The sequence below is a fragment of the Lissotriton helveticus genome, chromosome 1_1 (genome assembly GCF_964261635.1).
Source record: "Lissotriton helveticus chromosome 1_1, aLisHel1.1, whole genome shotgun sequence".
In the NCBI taxonomy this organism is placed as follows: Eukaryota; Metazoa; Chordata; class Amphibia; order Caudata; family Salamandridae; genus Lissotriton; species Lissotriton helveticus.
Window position 1 is genome coordinate 536,464,296 of NC_136057.1, and position 22,763 is coordinate 536,487,058.

General features: G+C 45.6%; 1 protein-coding gene across 6 annotated transcripts in view; it reads left to right on the forward strand.

Moving 5' to 3' along the window:
• Positions 1 to 22,763, forward strand: part of PTPRO (protein tyrosine phosphatase receptor type O) — a 1,002,672-nt gene that overhangs the window by 948,413 nt on the left and 31,496 nt on the right. For all 6 annotated transcript variants that reach the window (XM_078674019.1, XM_078674018.1, XM_078674014.1 and 3 more), the window contains one exon: positions 8,674 to 8,809. In XM_078674019.1, the coding sequence (XP_078530145.1) occupies positions 8,674 to 8,809 (136 nt within the window). The remainder of the gene's footprint in view (positions 1 to 8,673; positions 8,810 to 22,763) is intronic.

The window sequence follows — 22,763 nt, forward strand, 5'->3', positions numbered from 1 at the left end:
TCGGGCTCAAAAAATTCCACGGACTCGACAATTCTCGCTCCGGTGCCTACTCGACTCACGGGGTCACACTCTGCGACTCTGGGCAATAGCTTGCTTAATCTCCACTACGGCCCCTCGCGGCGGGATGCCTGGCTTTCACCTTGTGGACACCCTGCCGGGGTATCTCACAGGGGAATACCAGGACGGGTTCCCTAAGCAAGCGCTTAGATACCGTGTCGGTGATTTGCGCTATATAAATACATGTACATACATTTACATTTACACAAGGTTACGGAGGTCTACATCCGATCCATCAAACCAAACAGTTTGGGTTAGAGGGTTAGTTGCTTCCGGCTTGAGATCCTCTCCAGCCATCAGCCTCCCGATAGCAGGGAGTGTTGAATCCCCCTGGCCTAGATGAGTACAGTACAGCCACTCGATACAAGATTAAAGCTACAATGACATGTGACCAGTCGCAGGACCTTAGCGTAAAAGGGTTCGGCGCTGTCCAGACCACCAAGACTTATGTGCCCGCACGATGAACACCTTCCGTCACATATGCACAATATTTCAGGAGTGGTGGGACAAATGCAGCTTCCTTCCAACCTCTGTAAAATCAGGCACACCAACAACGGCAGTTTCTATTGTACTGTACACACACACAAGTGACAATGCACGACGCCCAGCAGAGGTGCGCCCTACAGTCATAGTCCACTATAGATTTCAAGCGTTTCTGGGCGGATATTAGTACCACAATTCAAAAGCAAATAAAGTATATAGAGAAACGGATCAAAAATAAAACTTCTTTCTGCCTTTCAAGATCAGTTAAGACAATTTTAGTACAAATGCATTCGCCACTAAATAAATGCCGGTAGTGCAAAAGTGATCTGCGTATCTATTCCACCCATATTCCTAATACAGCAAATGTTCAAGTATTCATTGGAGAAAGGGAGAGTTTATACTACTTGAAGTTCAATTGAACATTCACACACCTTTTCCTAAGCAACTCTCTGAGACAAATTATTACATGAACACGCGTTAGTAAAAGATCACACAGTTCGAAGTGGATTTCACTGAAAGCGCTATGCCGTAGCGAAGTCTAGGACAGTAACAAGGTGCAGTCGCTGCCTGAGTTGCACGGATCTAATCACAGAGGAGCGCAGGAGGAAGCACGGCTAGAGGCAGGGGTGAACACTGGGCCGTGAAGGCCGGCTTGGGGCTGAGAGTATCCCCCTTGCTGCAGAGGGAGCACGGTTATGCATTATCATGCCCGCCCCCCCCCACTCCATCACCAGACGGGCATCTCCTCACCAGTGGATGTAAGACCAATGAAAGGTGCCTAGTGGTCTTAAAGTGTATGTTGACTGGTGTACTGGACCAGGAACATTCTGGCGGCAAGCCCACGACCTCGACGGCATGCGCACAAACTCAAGAGCATGCAAATGCTACCATCAGGCTCGACTTCACACGAGCAACTGAGCTGCAAGCAGCTTCTGGGTCAGCCACGGTCAGGGACTAGGAAGGATGGAAGAGAGGTTTACAATGACAGCCGTGCCCAAAGCTGTGCTTTTCGAGTGACATCACGTAGTAACCATAACGACGGAGAAGGTGCGCTGAAATAAAAAATGCGCTTGGCCAAAAGTGAAAGCGGCGCTATTATTAACTAAATAAATAAAGGTGTCCAGTGAAAAGTGAAAGCGGTGGTATTAATAAATAAATAAAGGCACCATGTCAAAAGTGAAAGTTGCTGTATTATTAAATAAATAAAGGGCGGCAGCAGCCTGCGGCGAGTAGGGCGCCCTGCACTTGCCTTGAGCATAATGACACAGAGGCAGCTCCTCTCTCCCCCCGCGGCCCTGCGTCAAAGGCCCTCCCTGCTTTTTTTTCCCAGTGTTTGTTCTCCCCTACACCTCACCACACCACGGCCATTGTCTTGGCTGCTTTAAAGGTAAGCTAAGCAGATCGTGGTGCCTAACCTAGGAGAAAGTCAATGAATGAAATAGTACACATACTGTGTAACAACCAAGTAAAGGGGCCAGTAGCCATGGGAGGATACAAATGACAACTTGGCCGAACCAAGGAGGGACTAACAAGCCTCATAATGAATCAGAAGACAGCATTTACGAAGGAAAAAGACACAAGCCAATGAAAAATATGGGCAGGGCTTCTCTCCCGTACTGAACTACGACAGATCATCCCCAGAGCAGTGCTTGGCGCTGGCTCAGGCTCGACCTAAAAAAACAAAAAGCTAGTTCCATGACATCAGCAGTGGAAGACTAGACACTAGCCAGTCAAACACTAGGGTGAACAATTAGACACTAGCCAGTCAAACACCAGGGTGAACAATCCATCCATGTAAATGTTGTTGTACTTGTATAGCGCGCAGCTACCCGGACCGGGTCTCCCGGCGCTTGTACTCATACCGCTAAGGAACCCTTCCTGGCTTTCCTTGTGAAGTGTCCACTCCTGGGCACCCCCATAGTGAAACCAGGCATCCCAGCGCTGCTGGGGCAGTTGTGGAGATTAAGCAAGCTATTGTCCAGAGTTGCAGCGTGGGACCCATGATTAGAATAGGCACTGAGACGAGAATATCAGGTCAGAGGAATTTTGAGACCAAGACCCGCGAGGCGGGAATCGAATCCTGGTCACGGGCCAGAGCTCTGCATCAAGGTCTGCCGCTCTAACCATTGAGCCACACTTCTCCACATGAGAGGGACATTCACAGAAAGGGGAGGAAAACTGTTAATAAAAAGCAACAAATTTAGATTGAAAAGAAAGGCATAGAATTATGAGCAGCAGCTGTGTGAAGTATTGTGTACAATGCTGGCTTAGTCAGACAGCTGTAACTGTCTATGGCGAGACTGCAAATAATAAATCCTCTATTGTTTAACTGTCGCACCATAATGCCACTGTAGCCTCAAGCTGTTATCAGCTTACCTTAAAACGTAAAGACTAACATATAATGTTTTTTCACCTTTTCCTTTATTTCTTCTTAGTCTACCGCCTTTGTGCAAGAAACAAAGCATTCCCTTTTTCGGACCGAGTTGTGTTGGCTGCACTTTCCATACCCTCCTTCCAGAGCGCAGTTTGTTGGTGTGTTGCCACTGAGCTGCTCTTTGTCTTTCTCATATCCTGTGTTCTGGGAATCATCAATTTGCACAGCTTTTCAGGACTTGGCAAAGGTTGTCTTCAGGACTGTAATCACGTTACGAAAATCTCCCAGCAGCAGTCGCGCTTTGGCGTGTGCAGTCGGTGAAAAACTAATTAGAGTCGATTATAGTGAAACTGAAGGGCATATTTAAATTATAAAGGTCTGGAATCGGAGTCACTGATATGAATGGGGTCTTACGTGAAACAGTTGGAGTAAATTCCGAGGTATTAATATTTTTTCTTATTTAACTTTCGAAGGGCCTTAAGCATGACGCACTGTAGAGTACGGTTCAAATAATAGGGTGTACGTGTAAAGTGCAAGTGTTTGATGATAGGAGGGGGTCAGAGAAATACAAGAACATAAAAGATCGTGTACTTAAATGGAGCACGTAACATATCTTCAAATAAATAGATGGAATGTATGCGTTCTACCGATCCACGAGAACAAAATTGGCTAAACAGGCCAAAGAACCTCGGTCCATGTATATCTCGTAAAATCAAAGGAAAGGCGCCTCAAACTAATAAGACATTACTACTTCTTTATTTATTTTGATTCGAGGTAGAGTGTATTTGCTGAAAATGAATAACGTAGTGCTCTATTTGAATCAGCTCCTTTGGTGGCTAAGAGTGAGTCTATGAGGTTTGTCTTTGTCTGCATTAAGTATTAAATAAATATATTAAGTGGATAAATAAGAATGAATGAGTGATTGAGTGCCTGGATTAAAGTAGGTGCGTGGATGGAAGACCCATCGGCAGGTAACCGCTGCTGCCAGCTTCTTGCATCTCAGCAAAGCACTGCGCTGGTTGGGCAGTGACAACCATGCAGCTGGGCTGCAGTTTCTCAAGGAGGGTGTAGTCTTGTGGAGAGAGTATCTTAGTGTTGCCATGCCCTGCAAGCCCTGATTTACCACCACTCCCGAACAAAGAGCAGGGTTACAATGCTTATGGCTTCGTTTCGAGGCCATGTTTGAAAATGCCTACCATAATATTGTCGGTGTGTTTCAAGCCTCATCAGGATCTCAACAGCCATCTTGAGAGTCCAGGAAAAACACTGTTCTACAAAAATAGGAAAACACATTCTATCGCAGAACGTCATACACTCACTTGAATGATGCGCATGCGCCAGAAGATGATGATGCATGAAAATGCCATGTCTCTAGTTCAGTGGCACGTGCATCATTGTGCAAAGCAAGAAGAGCGAATCTGCAGAAACCATATGTGATCTCGGAGACAGACTTTTCATGTGGAAAATATAAACAGCTGCAAAATGCAGGGGCTATCAAAACATCAAAGACAGCCTGTCAAGCCAATGTCTTGGGGGTACAAACCCAACATCTCTCTCTATGCTGTATGATGGTATTGACATTTGACAGCTAAAGATATCTGAAGGCAGACAAAAAAGCTGCATAAACCTAGCACAAACAATTTCCTCTACACCTGGAGACCTCTGATCTTAGGAAATCCTATTCTCTATTCATCTTATTTTCCAAAACACAAACTGATTTAGAGTTTGGCAGGTGGAAGGGACTCTGTTCAGATGATGGAGGACTTTGTCCCCAACTTCCCAAGGGACCTCTGCTCATCAAACCTAGAGTGGTCTAATAACCCCATGGGCAACTCTAAATAACCCCCACACCATGGGTGTTTGCTCCCCTTTGTGTGCGCTTGGGGCGAGGGAGTCATTATGATTATTTTTTTTTTTTTACTGTCCCTCACCACTAGCTTCTACCTGGCAGTGATGGACTGCAAAAAACGCACCAAACTCTGTCCACTCTAAATAGGGTGGACAGCATTATATGTTAACCTCCAATGGCCCATACTCCATCAGGCCATCAGAGGATTATGTCAGAGTAGGCTGTTATCAACATACAGAAGCCCCGCAGCCTGATTATATCACTGTTTCGCAGAGATGGCATTCCAGTGCCGTTGCAACCGTGCACCATCGTCATCAACCTCTAAATCAGCCACAAAATACATTATGAAAGATGATAATGGCCAATGGAATATGGAATCAGTTCTGGGAATAGTTTGTCCCCTGCCGACCACCAGAGATAAGCAAGAGTGGACGACTCCCCAAACCGGAACACAGGATCAAACATGGTTTGTTTAGGATGCACAATGGCTCATGTTGGCCTCTTTTAAAATTCCAGGCTCTTTGGTTTGTGGAGTCAGATTGAAAGAAAAGCCCTGGATAGAGATGGCTGGAGAGTCATGGCTGATGACATATTCCCCAGAAAGAGTAAGTAAGTAGGTTGGTTTGTTATACCAAGTGCGTTTTAGCTCAGTAGAGAGGAAAATCAGTAATAAAACCAATACAGTTGAAAAGACAACTGAAATTAAAATTAAATGAAACCAATCTCAGATCAGTTACAAAATACAACAATGTATTCACTGAGACACACGAAAGTTAGAAAAGGGCCATTGCCTGACAGATTAAGCAAATGTAAAGAGCTGAGCAGCGCAAGCACCTCAGAGGAGTTCAGCGGAATAGTACTCAGTTGGCTAGAGCTGGTGGTTGGTCACACTGGACATGCTGCAGAGGGATTACCTTCCAAGAAAGTGTTGAACTGATCCAGCGATCAGATCCCCTTACAAGAAGCTCAGTGATAAAGTACCTTAGTTTGTTAAAGCTGCAGTTTAATTTTACAAGAAAAAGAGAGTGGTATACATTCTAGATGAGATCGGTTTATGATGTCATCTTGCTGGATGACAATTACGTGGGTGGTATTTGATTTATTAAGCTTTTAGTTTAATTTTTGTATTCCTGGTTTGTGTTTCTAATTTGAACATTAGCAACACCATAATTCTGGCCTTGGCTTCTGCATGTGTCATATCTAGAATCCGAAGCCAGTGGGAACAGGCTCCAAGAATTCTGTTGGAGCTGCAAAGCTGCAGACGCAATAGGCTTTGGGGAGGAAACTAAAAGGGTGCAATGGTTTCCTCAGCCTGCGCACCAAATGAATGAATGAATGAATGAATGTTGGATTTATAGAGCGTGTGGTTACCCTGGAGCGTCCCAGCGCTTACCACTGGGGAACCCGCCCTGGCTTTCCCTGTGAGATGGTCCCTTTACTGGGCATCCCCAAGGTGAAGCCAGGCATCCCCGGCGGTGGTGGGGCCGGAGTGGAGATTAAGCAAGCTATTGCCCAGAGTTGCAGCGTGGGACCCCATGGTTAGAGTGGCACCGAGGCGAGAATTATCGGGCCCGCTGACATTGGTCCTGCACCCGGCCGGGTGGGGAATTGAACCCTGGTCCCGGGCCGACCTCAGCCTCCGGGTCTGCCGCCTCTAACCGTTGAGCCACGCTTCACCAAACACAAGGCTTCTAGTCAAAGTAAATAGGGAATAGACTTACGTAAACACAAACATTCTATCTAATAAAAATGTAATGAATCAAATGCTTTGATGACAAACATGGAGAAGTTAAGAGATTTCGGGACCTCACCGCAGTCGATACACATATGGCCCTGTGCATTTATTTCACCATACTTAACGACACATTTCCGAAATACAGAATTCATTTATATACCAGTTGCTACACGGGATTATACCCCTATTACCACTCCCCACACCTTGAGAAGCCTCCAAGCCTCCATGGCAATAGGTTGCGAAACACGTGTTGGCTGTCTTCTGTACACTTAGTGGTTTCAACCTTGGAACCTCGCAGAATTGAAATAAAATATACGCTGTACTAATGCAGGATTAAGACTCCTTGAATATATTACAACTACAAAATAACAGAATATATAGGATATCAGCTTTGTCTGTTATCTCCTACCCAGCACTGCCCCATACACTTGTGTGACTTGAAGAACCATCAACCAATCAATCAAATAGTATTTGTAAGGTTTAACACTGTCACTACAAGGGATATCTGGGTGCTGTCTCTCCGTTGAAGAGCCAGGTCTTGAGTCTCTTTCTGAAATCTGCCAGTGAGGAGGATGTACGGAGCTGGAGGAGCTGGTTGTTCTAGGTCTTGGCAGTGATGAAGAAGAAGGAGCGGCCACCGCTGCAGCTGAGGCAGATGCAGGGTGTATGTGTGAGTGCTAGTGAAGCGGTGGTTGAGGTAGGTAGGTCCGAGATTGTGAATGGCTTTGTAGGCCAGCATGAGGATCTCGAACTGGCATCTCTTCTAGATCGGGAGCCAGTGGATGTATCTCAGGTGGAGGGCAAGGTGGGTTTGTTTGGGGAGATCCAGGATGAGTCTGGCTTCAGACTTCGTGAAGGGCTTGAGTCCCCTGAAGAGCTGGGTGGAAATGCCGGCATGGAAGGCGTTGCGATAGTTGAGGCTGCTGGTGACAGGGCATGAGTGTTGGTCTTTCTGGTTTTGGTTGGGATCCATCTGAAGATTCTGCTGGAGCATGCAAAGTGTGTAGAAGCATGAGGAAGCGATTGTGTTGACTTGTCATTTCATGGTCAGTTAGCTGTCGAGGATGATGCAGAGGTTGCATGCATGGTTGGTCGTGTGGGTCCAAGCTCTGCAGGCCATCAGCGGTGGTCCCATGCAGAGGTGTTCTTTCTGAAGAATAGCACAGTTTTCTCAGAGTTAAGTTGGAGGCAGTTGTCTCTCATCCATTTGGCTAAGCAGGTCATGGCAATGCAGAAGTTGGTTTTGGCATTGGAGGGGTCTTCGGTGAGAGAAAGAGTCAGGTGAGTGTCTGAGTGTCATCTGCATATCAGATTATCTTGAGTCTGTGAGATCTGACGAATTCTGTATGGAGGTCATGTAAAAATGTAATATGGTGGGGAGGAGGGCTGATCCTGGTGGAACGCCGCATATGTCGTCTTTGGGTGCAGAGGAGAAGGGAGGCAGTCGGATGCTCTGTGTGCATTCTGTGAGGAAGGAGGCAATCCACTTGAGGGTGTCTTGCTTTATGCCTATGTTGTAGAGTCTGTTGATGAGGGTGTTGTGGGGGATGGTGCTGAACGCCACGGAGGTTGAGGAGCATCAGGGCCACAGTTTCTCCGTGGTCAAAGAGGACAATAATTTGCCCTCAAACCTCTTTTAACCCCTTCGAGGCTGATGACGAGCTCAGCTCGTCATGAGTTTTACCTGCCGTGCGCTCATGACGAGCTGAGCTCGTCATGAACCGCGGGGTTTTTAAAACTTCAGCGCGCAGTGGGAAAAACCGCCGCGCGCATGAGGTTAATATTCTATGTCACAGAAAAACTGGGAGTACACCTACACAGGCTGCACACAGGTATTAGAAACTATATTTAAAAACAGGGCTACTTTGCCCAGCTTGGCTGTAACTAGAGGTAATACGGATTAAGGTGTCATGCTATACAGCACACATTTTCTAATATTCCAAGGTTGGGGGTCAGAAGGTTTATTTAGAAGTCAAGTTTATGATTTCCTGTGTATGACTTTGTAAGACAAACAATTTGTAACAATGCTTTCTTTGTGTTTTAAAGTGGATGTGTCTGGCCATTATAATACGGCTCAAACAATATTGATCATAATATATATGGAACATTAAGGGCCACAATTGATATGTATGATGTATGCAGACTGGAGTAATGCAACTTTCTTGTGTTTTGCAGTGCTGGAGTTGGGCGGACAGGAACATTTATAGCACTGGATCGTTTAATGCAGCACATTCGTGATCACGAATTTGTAGATATATTAGGACTTGTGGGAGAACTACGGTCACACAGGATGTCCATGGTGCAGACAGAGGTAAGAACAGAGCCTTTAGAGTGCAGAGATGGATCTGAAAGTGGAAAATAATGCACTGTCTGACAGTGAAGGTCATATGTAGTTTTAATTGACACTAATAAGGGACAATAACATTGTAAAAACCACTGGCACCAGAGGGCGTCTGAGCGAATTTAAGCAGCAACTGTACAACGGATAAGGATAATGTGTTTATGTTGTACAATGTGACGTAGACTCTCCAGCAAGATACATTCTATTTCTAGAATTAGTACAGATAAAATCCGGGTACACTCAGTGATCACTCGACAGTTCATCATTTGGAAAGAGTTGTTCTTCTCTAAAGCCACTGAGTCAATTAATTGTGAAATCCAGTACCCTTGTCCTACTGCTGACTCTCCTTTGTGAAATAAATTATGATCCCAGCCAAACCCTAGGTAATTCAATATCTCATGTGTCCTATTGAAACCGTAAACACCTTTGACTCCGCCCTCAGATGATAGAGGTGAGATTGTGTGGTTTTATATTTGAATAAACCTGCCACTGACATGGGCAGCCACTCTAGAGGGAGTGAGCTCAGTCTTTCGGGAGCATAACTCACACACACAAAACCATCTGGTGCTTTGTGGTCCTTGAAGTAAAATTAAGAAGAACCTATAGGACGTATTATTAAGAAAAGCATAACCGCATAGTAAAGGGATCTGGTTCTGCCAAATACTTACTATGTTATGTTATGTTATGTTATGTTATCAGCACTTTTATAGAGCACAGCTGCCCCAGCAAAGGGGCGTCCCGGCGCTTTGGACAGGCATAAAAGACATAACACAAGACATCAGAGAATCAGAGGGCAGGAAAGCGAAATGCTAAAGTACAGAAGGGAACACATGGGTTTTGATAGCCCTCCTGAAGTCAAGCAACTCATCCAGTGCACGAATTTGGGATGGAACTTAGTTCCATAATTTAGCAGCTAAGACACGAAAGGATCGTCCTCCGGCTCGGCAGAGCTTGAACCGTGGGACCACAACCAGGTTTTGACCCAAAGACCTCAGGGTACGAGAAGGAACATAGGGAATGAGAAGACAAAACGTACAAGGTGAAATCAACAGACTTCTAGCTAAAAAAATACCCACTATATTTAGACCTACAAAGCCTGCTCCTATGCCATGTACACTTACCTCTGCTTCGGACAAGCCACATCTCTGCATAGCACAAAGTTAGCATAATCTAAGTTTAAAACTGTATGCAGAGAAACCCTTCATTTTCAATATAACTAACTTTACTAAAGTTACTGGAAAAAAAATATGTTGTCCTCTTTGTGTATGTTTATGCTGCATGTATCACACCTTGCCTTTTATCACTGATTCCGAAAGGTGCTCGCAGAGACACTGCCTTGCTCTTCTAAGTAGAGATGGACACTGTCTTGCTCAGCTATTTCTTTTCCTCAATGCCGTCTGCAAGAACTATGAACATGTGGAATGCTTACTATCTTTTGGTCATAAGATGTCCTTGATACTATATTTTGCTCAGTATCCAAGCATAAGCATCTTTATAAACACTGCATGCTATCACATTTTTATACTTATGTTTAAACAAATTATTTGCTGAATCATGCTGGTCATAAAGTGCATCTGCTCTGTTTTAAAGAAATTAGAGACTCTCTCACTTCTTGTCTATGTACTGTTTTACAATTACAGAAATAAATTGAAATGAATTACATTGTGTGCAATGGAGCCTAAATGTAAATCTATGTTAACCTTCTGTTCTCCACTTTCTTTCGCATTCGAAATTTAGGGAATTTTACTTGAGCTTCTTGAAACTCACACGATATCCTCCTGCACCCGCACAGCCATATAATCTTCTATTAGTAAATCCTTTAGTCATGCCATCTCATCACATGCAGCAATTTACAAATAAAATCTAAACCCACTAGCTCTGTGAGGTATTTGCTGATGAGCAGGATGCTAATCATGAGCTGGATGATGTGCAGTGTTCTAGTGACTTGCCAATTTTTGCCCACCAGGGCAGAAAGCCAATTTCAGTAGTTAAAGTAGTATAGTTCCTGCATTGATGTGTTGGTGCTAATGCCATTTTGCTTTGGTTGGTCAGCACAAATGCCTGTGAAACTTGCCCAATCATCAGTTTTCTGGACCCCAGATGTGTCAAGGTGGTCTGCACCGACCCTTCGCACGCCTTTGTAACTTGACAATGAATCATCAGTTTTGGGGTAAGGACACAGCTGTGACGACATAAGAAGACCTGAAATGAGATTGAATGTAAAAGTAGTCAGCCAGATGTACACTCACATCTCTTTGTTTTCCAATGTTGTTGGTATTAAGGAAAAAGTGGAGTGCACTTAAGTGACTGTCACAGACCTTAGCGTGCCCCCCCCACCACACACACACACACACATTATGAGACCGATTACGATGTCCTTAGGAAAGTATTCCCACTGAATCAGGTTAGGAATGCTCTCCGAACAATTCGTATTCTGGGAGTCCTACTGACAGATTATGATGTGTCCGGATGCTTAAAGACTCAGTTTGGTCGGATTCCCATTTACTTCAATGGGAGCTTGTGTTCCGAGCGAAAACACAGGCTGCCATTGGAAAAAGGGGTGGTTGGGAAAAACCCTGCACCCTGTGGTGGGTACCCAATGGTGCTTGCACACTGTTCTTGGTTGGGACTGGGGGTCCCTAGGGTACACCCACTGGCCCCATCCGGGACATATAGGTGATGGGGGGCCTGCTACGGGCCCCCACTGACCAATTCCCTCAGCCGTTTCGTCTCGGTCATCGTACTTGCTCGTTCGGAAACCATCTCCATTGGGCCTGACGATTCGGCTCTAAACGACTTGGGCTGCCTGAATCCCATTGGGAACTGATTCAGACAGTCTGGATGGCTTACTTGCATCGCACTCGGTCGTCCGGAAAGGTGACTGATTTGATAGGAAACAAGGGTTCTGAATCAAATTTGGCAATACCGAATCCCATTCGTAGCCCTTCCTAACGACATCGCAATCGGCCCTGAAGTGGTACCTGAGGTACAACTGAGCCTAAATGAGCACTACCTACTGGCATCAAGTAAAGAAAAAGCACAAAACTTAAAGCTAATGATCTAAATACTGCAAACTATATGCAGTCATAACACCAAAAGCATTTCCATAACTCAAACTTGAAATCACTGTGAACTGCTCCGTCACTCTCCTAGCAAATGGTACCATAACAAGCATTTGCAATGCAATAGGTCTCGCATTTAAGCGAGTTTGAGCTATTGGCATTGTAAATGACAATGCCTTTTCATTTATGTTTTGGTTTTAAAAAGCTGAGGCAGAAAGACAGGCATAATTGGCCGGACACGCTCCCTTCCATGAATACTAGAACCCGAGGAAGGCTCAGATTTTATCCTGCAGGGGGCTCTCAGTACAGGCAGCAGAAATAGAGTTGTGGAAAAACAGATTTGGCAGGGACCTGTTCTGTTCTCTCAAGGGAATGCAGAGCTCATTTTGCATAACCTAACCATAATTTATCGGTGCTGAGGGATGAATACCGCTCCTCCAACCAACCTGTGTGCGCAAGCACCTATGTTTGAAAAGAAACTGAGGTCCCGGTTGCATGCGATGGTAGTGTGGACATTATGGGTGATAATATGAAAGCGGGCGCTGTGCTGTGAGAGGAGGAATAATATTGAGCGGTCAGCAGGCCACCATTGTTGAAGCTAAAGCACAGTGTGCCAGCTGCTTTCAAAACCAGCTGAAGCAGCGCATGTCGTGCCTGCAGTAAGAGAAATTTGCTTACCGACTAAATAACATGTACCGTGTAACAACCAAAGTAAAAGAGCCAGTCCACATGGGAGGTAACACATGAAGACAAGGCTGTACTAAGGAGGAACTAACAAACCTATTTACGAATTATAAGCCATTATTTAAGAAGGACAATGACACAAATCAATGGAAAATATAAGCGGAGAGTGGTGGGGCTTCAAGTGCATACTCCAATACTGCAAGGCTTGCAGCAGCGCATGCTCTGCCCAGGCTGGACCTAAAAAGGTCAGTAAAGCAGGAGTGAGAGGAAGAGCCTAACAAGGCTTGCTCCACTGGGAATATAGGGCCGTATTATCAAGAAAGGGCGATACATTATCGCTGCTTTTATCGGCAGGAAACTGCCGCTAAAGCGGCGATAATGAGCTTCATAATATGATCTTGTGAATTCTCATAGAAGCCCAAGTTAACACCAGAACCTGAGCTTCTATGGGAATTCACAAGGCCATATTATCAAGTCCATTATCGCTGCTTTAGCGGCAGTTTCCTGCCGATAAAAGCGGCGATAATGTATCGCCCTTTCTTGATTATATGTCCCATAGCTCTTTACAACAAATGCGTTGTTCATGTATTCAACTACAACTCGGTCGTTACAACAACCACGTTGTTTCTACATGAACCATTACATCGCAAGTTGTTGCATTGACTTGCTGTAGGGGGCGCGCTGGACTTAGGAATAGTATTATTTACTATTCCTACACCAGTTTGTGCAACAGCAGAGAAGGTGTTGGATTCTAAATCCAACACCAGCGCGCCCCCTACAGCAAGTCGTTGAAACAGCTTGCGATGTTATGGTATGCGTGGTAACAACACGTTCGTTGTAACGACTACGTTGTAAAGGAACCCGGTTGTGGAGACAGCGTTGTAAACGCGGTTGTGCCTTCACTGGATATATTGTTTCAGGAAAAAGAAAGTCAATTGACAGATGTATAGGCCGTCCAGACTCACTCTTTCATTTTAGCCATTGAACATATATTCGCACCACATGGTAATCAGCATTTTTTTCAACATCTAGACATGGTAAATAGGGGGCATAAATCGCATATTTTGTGCATGCCTACATTTGTGTAAAAAAAAACAAAGACCGTGTGCAGGTAAAGTTTCGTAGATGCTGGTTTACAAAATCACAGTTTGTGAATGTTAAGCCCGCAGAAGGAACTTTTTATTAAGTAAAATTCACTGGTATGGCAGCTTGTCTCCGTTGGAGGTTTAAGGATATGTGGCACAACAAGAAAGATTAGAGGGCTGGGAACAGCCACAAAGCAGTATATTTAGGAACATTTTGTGGGTCCATCCCCACCCGGGTAAAGGTTTAAAATGTATTGTTAAAAAAGGTGAAGGGGCACCATCATATTTAGTAGGATTCTCCACATCAAAATCTATTTTTACTTTTGGAGAAAAATAAAATGGTGGTTGTGATGAATATGCCTTGATTTTCCTGTCTAATGTTGAGGGAGGTGGAGGGGTTGAGAATCTCCCAAAAAAAAGAAAATGTTCTAAAAAGTTAGAAATAAACAGGTGTATGAAACAACCATATGCGTGGTTAAGGCATAGGCATGCGTTGTTCAGCTTATGGGGTAACAGCACACATGCTCAAGGCCGCATTGTAAGGGTCGTTTCCCCTTCATAACAGCTCAAAAAGATGTTGCGGCCAGAGTAGAGCATGTCAACTAGTTCAGAACGTCTACATAGCCCAGTGATGATGGAGAAGCGTGGCTCAGTGGTTAGAGGTGGCAGACCCGGAAGCTGAGATCGGCCGTGGACCAGGGTTCGATTCCCCGCCTCGGCGGGTCTCGGGCTCAAAAATTCCACGGACTCGACAATTCTCGCTCTGGTGCCTACTCGACTCACCGGGTCACACTCTGCGACTCTGGGCAATAGCTTGCTTAATCTCCACTACGGCCCCTCGCGGCGGGATGCCTGGCTTTCACCTTGTGGATACCCTGCAGGGGTATCTCACAGGGGAATACCAGGACGGGTTCCCTAAGCAAGCGCCTTGATGCCTTCGGGTGATACGTGCGCTATATAAGTCGCAATACATTTACATTTACATTTACTTTGCATTAGAGCTACTATCCTTTGGTTATGTTGCACAAGTTTAAGCAAAATGTCTTGGAGAAATGCTTCTGCTATGCTGTGCATGTCTTTTTCGCTTGTAGTCTATCTGGCATCCCGACAGGGGTGTAACACATGCCCCTGCGGTGCAGCGGAGGGGGCTCCAGGGTTTTCCATACTGGAGGGGCACCCTCAGCCCTTACTGATGTGAATTTGAGGGGCCCCTTAGCATATCTTGCAGGGGGTCCCCTCACGTTTTGTTACGCCACTGATCCCCTAATTTATTAACAGAAACTAAAGGCACTGCCACTGAATCCAATGGTATTGTTGACATTTGTCTGCTGTCTCTATGCGCTATGGATTTCCATGTTGAACAGAAAACATGTCTGCTTGCTGTGCTTCTGGTGAGTAGAATTTCAGTGGTATGAAACGTGTGGGAGGTACTAATATATAACAGAAGGATGTGTCTGGACTATTGCCTGTGACATGAGAATGTCTGCAGTGAGCTGTATCCCTCTGCCTTTAGACCCAGGCAGGTCTGATCTCAGGATGCTTGCTGTACAAAACCTTCTCCTATGCTTGGTTTTGATCACTAATGCCATTGTTGTTGGTGGGGGAGGAGCAAGAAAAAATACTATGGAATGCACTGCTATGATCTGATTTACTAAGGTGAAACGGTTCTGCAGGTTAATGAAATACACCTTTATTAATTTTGAAGAGACTATCAAATTTGTACACGTTTGCGGTCTTTAAAAATAAAGGTGTTCCGAAAGTTAAGGCAGTACACCCTAGTTACTTCCTTTCTTTAACAGCAATTTCCTTTAAATACATGCTTGCTGTTCATTTAACATCTTTAGGTCTCACTTAGCGAAAGCAGCGCATGCGCTGCTTCGCCTTGGAGAGACTATTGCCGTCGCTTTGGTTTGTGAAGGGAGACAAACCAAGTGCGCGCCTGGACAGGCGGTGTGCACGCGCAGGGTGTGAGGACACGTATGCGTGAACATCTCCTGTCCCCATGTAGGGCTAGGGTTACACAGCACACGCATCACACGCTTTCACTAGCCAGGAGGCTGGATCCTCGACAACAGTTTTAAAATGGCAGCAGAAGATCCAATGAGGAACAGTGTGTCAGCCGTCACAGCGATACCCTCCAACAGTATGGGTTTCAGTCTGACATTCATTTAAAGAGGATGACTGAAGTTTTAAGCATCACCTACTACTAGACTTTTTACAGTGCAACTAAGTGGGGACACAGTATAGTGGGTGCATAGATGTTTCCAAATGTATGCAAAATGTATTTTGCTGATCATTTGTAGGAAAAATATCTCTGAGTGGGGAGCGTGGCTAATTGGGCCAAGATGGTGGTGGCACTCTAAGGAGGTTCCACGCTACCACTCTGTTATTTATTCACCCTACATGCGGCCATCAGGCATTCTCGGCTGCCCCATTCCCGCGACCACGCTGAACCAGCCACTGCCTTCACTGTGTTAATTGGTGGCCATTTCGAGGAGCTCTGACCTGGTTGGTGCTCACGCCCGCGTGGAGACGGGACAGGGACAGCGGTGTCGGACTGGCCATCACGAAATCCAACAGTTCTGATGATCCTCCTGGGGGAGCACTTGCTCACCTGTGCACGCACTGGTGCTGTGAGACGTACTGCGGCGCCCCCCACCGAGAGAGGAGCCTCCTGTTTCTGAGACCCTCCTGGCCCGGTGCCCTGGTGGATGCCAGAAGCTCCTGCCTGCGTCTCCTTCAATTGACGACTAGCCGGGCCCTGCGGGTGTGTGGGAGCGCCACGTGCCGTTGCACCGCCAAGTCCCCCCTTCCTTTGTTTTTGCAGCTGCGGTGGAGAGGCGCCTGGAAGCCAGCAGGAGACGACTGGAACAGTGCTACCTGCACTGGGGGTAAGCGGGGACTCTGTAGTTGGGGGGGTGAGCGGGAGCCCCCTGGACTGGTTGAGGTACGGGGGACCTGTGAACAGTGATAGCCATGGATGATGATGCAGCCCTGCACCAGAGACCACATACATTTACTGGCCAGTGATCGTGACCTTGCCTGCAGCCTGGGCTTCAGCCTGGGACTAGGCCTGGCGGCTGTGGCACGGAAAGTAACTAGCGGGTAACGTTGGTGGTGCTGCTTGGGTGACGCCTTGATGAGGGATGCAGGGGTCAGCTTTACCAGCCTGCACCTGCCTGGGCCTGCTCCTGATTGTTCGCTGGTGCTGCGCCACGGGGTGATAGATGTGGATTGGGGGCTAGACTAGGCCTGAACCGCCAGCTACAGGTCCAGTTGCCACTGGAGTGCTCACCTGATGGAGGCAGCTGCCTGTTGGGCTAGACTGGGCCCAGACCCCGCTACAGGTCCATATGCCACTGAGGTGCTCATCTGCCAGGGGCAGCTGCCAGTAAACAAACCAAAGGCACACACTCCTTCACACTGGAACATACTTGCTGCACGGTTAACCAAGCGGGCCGAACTGGAAGCCATCATGGGAGGAGTAACATGCCATTGCCCGGCTTCCCCGTTGCTGCATGAGGTATTGCGTGACCGGTGCAGTGGGCCGCTTTCGGGGGTGGGGGCTGCCCGCGCTGAAGTGTCGTGACGCATCCTCTATAGCACTTCTTGCGCCCTCGAAAACTGGTGCACCTGCCTGGAACCGTCTTCTAGGGCTGCTCGTGCTGTCCACATTAGAACACATTTCCAAGTTGAAAACTTGAAATAGGCGATATTTACTACACCAGGTAAATACCTCACCCCGCAGTAATAGCATTTACTAAGTGATAGTAAACACACCACCCTATTCTGCACCAAATGTTAATGTTTCAACGAGGAAAGATGGCCCTGGTGAATGAAGAGGTTTGACCTCACTTAAGAGACGCTAAGGGCTTTAATTTCTGGTTTAAGACATTTTTGGGTCTCTCCTACAAAAACTTGTAGCTCTCTGTTGTTAAAGACCTATGGTGGATATTTTCAATATTTACGTTTGTGTCATGTTTAGTGACATGTGCATGCATGTGACATCACGCTGGGGTGGTACTGTTGGTTAGGTTGCTTTGGAGAAGTTGATACCTTCAACTTACTACCTTAATAATATGCCAACCTGCTACAGGTGTGTGCCCTGGATTGACCTTCGGGGCACATACAAGAATTATCAATACACACCTCTGAAAGCAGTGGTAGATTAACACCCTAATTGTAATATTGTATCACCCCTGCAGCCCCTTAGATTTTTGTAACAACAAAGATTAAGAGGGATAGGGGGGAGGGGAGGATGCTGAAGGTAGACAAAGGGAACATTTGTCACAAAGATGCAAAGTCGAGAAATTTAGATTAGGAGATATACCATATGTAGTTTCTTTCTCTATGGCCCTATCAGTACTATAATCTTCTTTGATTTAATGTAATTTAAATTCATTTATTATAGAGGTCATGGACTGTGCTAAGTCTTCATTGATGTGTTTGAGTTTGCACTATAGCAGAACTATATTTATGGTTACATTTCTTAGGTGCATATTTATGAGTTCTGACACAACACTGAGTTGCGGCAGCATTGCGACAGAAAAGTCTGCGCTGCCTCGCGGCATATACTTGCCCCATGGTTGCACCGTATTTATGGTACCGCGCACCATGGCAAAAGGATCAAAGACGTCACAAATTCTGTCGCATTGGTGCCAGGAATTGCGCATGGTGGCACAGTGCAAGTACTCCCTACATGACTCAAATGTACTTAAACAACAAACAACAGAAGGTAACCCGTAAATCCAGTTGAGACCTAGGTTGCAAGCATATGTAACAAACGACAATGTCTCAATAGGTATCAATTACAGGCAGGCGGGCAACTAGAGCCAAATTTCGGGGGGGCAGAAAAATATTTCGGGGGGGGGCTAATTCTTCAAACCATAGACAGAGTGACTGAAAGAAGGGGTTAAAATACAACAAGACCTAATTTACAAGTAAATGGTCTTTTAAAGACCTGTAATAACCTGCAATTAGATCGTCGCCAGCCCGCAAAGCTGTGTCAGCCCGGGCTGACACACACGACGGGGGGGGCTGAAGCCCCGTGAGCCCAATGGGTGTTGCGCGCCTGATTACAGGAAAGTTTAAGTATCCTCACAATAACTATAGACAAGCATTTGCAATGCAATAGGTCTCGCATTTACGCGAGTTAGAGCTATTGACATTGTAAATGATAATACCTTTTATTTTTATTTTCATTTTTAAAACATAAATAACAGGCATATTCATTTACAATGCCAATAGCTTAAAGTCGCGTAATTGCGAGACCTATTGCATTGCAAATGCTTGTTAAATGGTGGTGCTGAGTCCAGTAAATTGAAGCCCAGTGCTGCCGTTTCACAGGGCGGTGGGCGCATGTAAAGGTCGGGGGCCCGCATGTAAAGGTCGGGGGCCCGCATGTAAAGGTCGGGGGCCCGCATGTAAAGGTCGGGGGCCCGCATGTAAAGGTCGGGGGCCCGCATGTAAAGGTCGGGGGCCCGCATGTAAAGGTCGGGGGCCCGCATGTAAAGGTCGGGAGGGCCGCATGTAAAGGTCGGGAGGGCCTCATGCTCCCAGTGCCCTGCTTTAAGTATCTTTCAATCTTACAGTGACCCGATGGAATCGATCAGGTCACTGTAACGCTAACATTCTTTTCGTCTAAAGTGTTATTACGCGTAGATCCACCAGAGGTCAGTATACATTAATTCATGGACAGTTGAGGTTTGCTTCAGTCTCTAAAAATATATGTATGTTTTCCTGAAAGAATGGTCTGAAAATGTATTATAAATATGAAGCATATGTGTGCATTTTTTCAAACCCTGCAGTAAGTTTCTTCCCATATATTTTACTCTCAAATCTTCCATTCCTCGCTGATATGCTTCTTTCTCTGAACCTGGGGTGGGTAAAACGTGCAGAGCGGAAGGATGAGGAAAACGGTAGTTATTGGTTGTATCGTCGTAGTGAGGCTTTCCCTCGTTTTAAAAACGGCACTATCTCGACATCCTCTTAAAAACATAAAGGGCTCCACACATTAAAAAACAAGTTTAGTGGTTGGTAAAAGGCCGTCTATTGTCTGAGGCAAGAGAGATAAATTACATGGCAAAATTGACAAGCACAGCGCTATTGCATTATTTTTTTTTAACGTACAAATGCATTGAGCATGTGTCTAATTTTGTGAAAAGAATAAAAAGTACTTATTTACTAAGTACAGTAAGATTAAGACAATTGACATTCACGTGGAAACACAAGGCTGCTGCAGATCTATTATCTCAAGCAGGGCTTTAAGTGGGATGAACAACTGGGGGGGGGGTCTCTTAAAGGGACGTGGCCAATGTAATTAAGGGAGTGGCGTAAAAACACCTAAACTATAAATCTGTGCTTAGCATAGTGTGCCACCCAACTTGTATTTTGCTGTTTTGATCATTTCTTCCATATATATGACACAACAAGTAACATCATACCCACAACAAGTCAGGACTATTGGCTTTGGCAAGGGTTGTTAGCTGCAAAAGATAAAACAGCAGCAGCTAAGGCTTGTATACAATATTGAAAAAGCTTCCACTTAAAGCGCTGGTGACGATGTTGCTGCTCCTGAGTTTCAAAAAGAGAAGGGAAATCCAGAGAGAAAATGACTCTCTTTAAAGGATTTCCCTTCCCCTACAACGCTCACCTGGCATGACGTCATGTCTTAACTTCTCCACTAGTGAGAAGTGAGCAGTGTGAGCACGAGCACATCCATGTGCCTTCTGTCACTGCAGTCCGGAAAAAAAGGGACCGCCTGTGCCAGGGCACAAAACAGAGCCCGATAGAGACCCGTTTCGAGGCCCCCTCTAAAAAACTGCTGGTGCTCAGCACCGGTGAGACCCGGCCCACTTAAAACCCTGATCTCAAGGTTTTCCAATTATTCGACCACGAAAAACTGGATAAATACAATTAAACTGACCATATTTGTTTGCAAAATTTTAGGATGCACACTATATAAATAACACCCAAAATAGTAAGAGTTGACATATATTTAAGACATTGCATTCGGCTTCGGCGGTTAGTACGTGGCAGTGGTAATAATCTGAAAAGCAGCAATATAGTACATCATAAGAAACAAGCACTGGCAAAGCATATAGCCTGGGCCCCGTATTTGCCAATGGTTTTTGCTGTGTAGCATCTTCTATGCTGTGCAAAAAGAGAAGAAAAAAAGTCTATAACACAGTCGGCCATGTCATTTTGTAGGTACTTGCACCACACACGCACATGCGTGCAAAATGACGCAGGTGTTTTTAAAATTTTTGATTTACCATTGCAAGTTGGAACCCGTAAATTAACAAAAATGGGATTTTTATTTTTTTAAGTTGGTGAGGGGGAAGAATATGAGATTGTGAAGACCGGGAAGAAACTGGGAGAAGTACACAATATGGAGAGAAAACAACATTGAGCAGGGGAATAAGAGATGCACATCGGAAAAAGAGAGTAACTGCATTAATAAGAACCAATGTACTGCCCTTTGATGCAGTGCCGATCCAGAGACAGCCCTGCGCGGCTCGACAATGATGTGAAGTAGTATGAGGCAGCGCCAATCCGAGATCCTAACTGCAAGGTTCGATGTCAATGCAGCTCTGATCCAAGTTCCTGACCGCAAGGCTTGACTTCAACACATCGACCTGATGGCGTGAATAGGAATCAACGCAGTGCCTTCACTGTGTGGAGAATATCAACACATTTTGTTGCTTGCGACCAGGAAAGGTACTTCGTTCACCAGGACCTTCGTGGGTCCTGTAGCCGGCCTGTGCTCCATCGTGGTTGGTCCCAACTTTGGCTTTGCATCGGTCCACCCCGACCTAAAGTAACCTTTTACGCACTGCTTTCTCCTAAGGACTTTACTGCATTTATTCCTTTAAACTTCAATATCTCAACTTCTATGGATTGAATGTTTAGCTTTTTTGTTTATAGCACAATAATCTATTTTTATAAACGTGTGTAGTCTTTTTATGGTGTATTTATTGTGTTACTATGAGTGTGTTGCTCAAATACTTTACACATTGCCTCTTTAGATAAGCCTGACAGCTCTGTGCCAAGATACCAGAGGGTGAGCACAGGTTATGTTTTAGCATGTATCTAGCTTACCCTGACTAGAGTGGTGGTTCCTGCCTGGCCTGGATGCATACCTCAGCCAACCAGGAATACCATTCCTGACACTGGTAAACAGTGATGAGGATAGGACCTGTGTTTGTGCCATACCATATAGCATGGGTAATCACAAACATTTTCCCAGAGGCCACTAATTTGGTCTTTGATGTGACCAAGGGCCGCATTGTTACAAGCAAGGTGGTGGTCGGGGTTGGCGAGAGGTTTGTGGTAAGGTGGGTGTAGGAGAAGCTAGATGTGTACATATGTAATCGAAGAGAAAAGTCTAACTTTACAACTTTTGGTATTCACAGAGACCATTCACGTGTCGTATCTTTACGTCTGCAGTAGGGCTGGAATCTCCGCACCTCGGCCGCACTCTCCGCACCCTTTCCGAACTCTCTGGCTCGGGCCGAATGAAGTGTAATCAATGGGCCAGAATGTAATTTTTAAAAAGGGAAAATTAGGAACGTGTGATAAATGGTAGGGGAGGAAATGAAAATCAGGTTGGGCAGGGAAAAGGGTATTGCCACTACATTATATCCCCAAAAAGATTGCTCCTTTGCATCATGGTACAATTTGCGCTCCCCTCAGTGTTTACTGTATTGTTAAAACTACAGTTAACACTAAGAGCGCTCCCCTTAGTGTTGAGTGTAGTGCTGACTCCACTGCATGTACCATTATGCAAAGGACATTATACATGGTGGGCAGGGCGAAGGTGCAGCCTCGTTAGGCCTAGATAGAAACCATCATGGCCTGTCTGCTCCCCAAAACTCAGACTGAAGGCCAGAGCATTCCTGAGCCTCATGGGTACTATAGGAGTTTTTTCAAGGGTTATGGCAACTTGTTGCCCCCTTGACTGAGCTAACTTCCAAGAAGAAGTACAAGAATATGATTTGGACAGAGGCATGCCAAACTGCATTTTGACTCCCTAAAGCAAGCCTGTGCACAGCTCCTGTGCACAAGGCCCCTGATTTCTCCCAGAAGTTTATC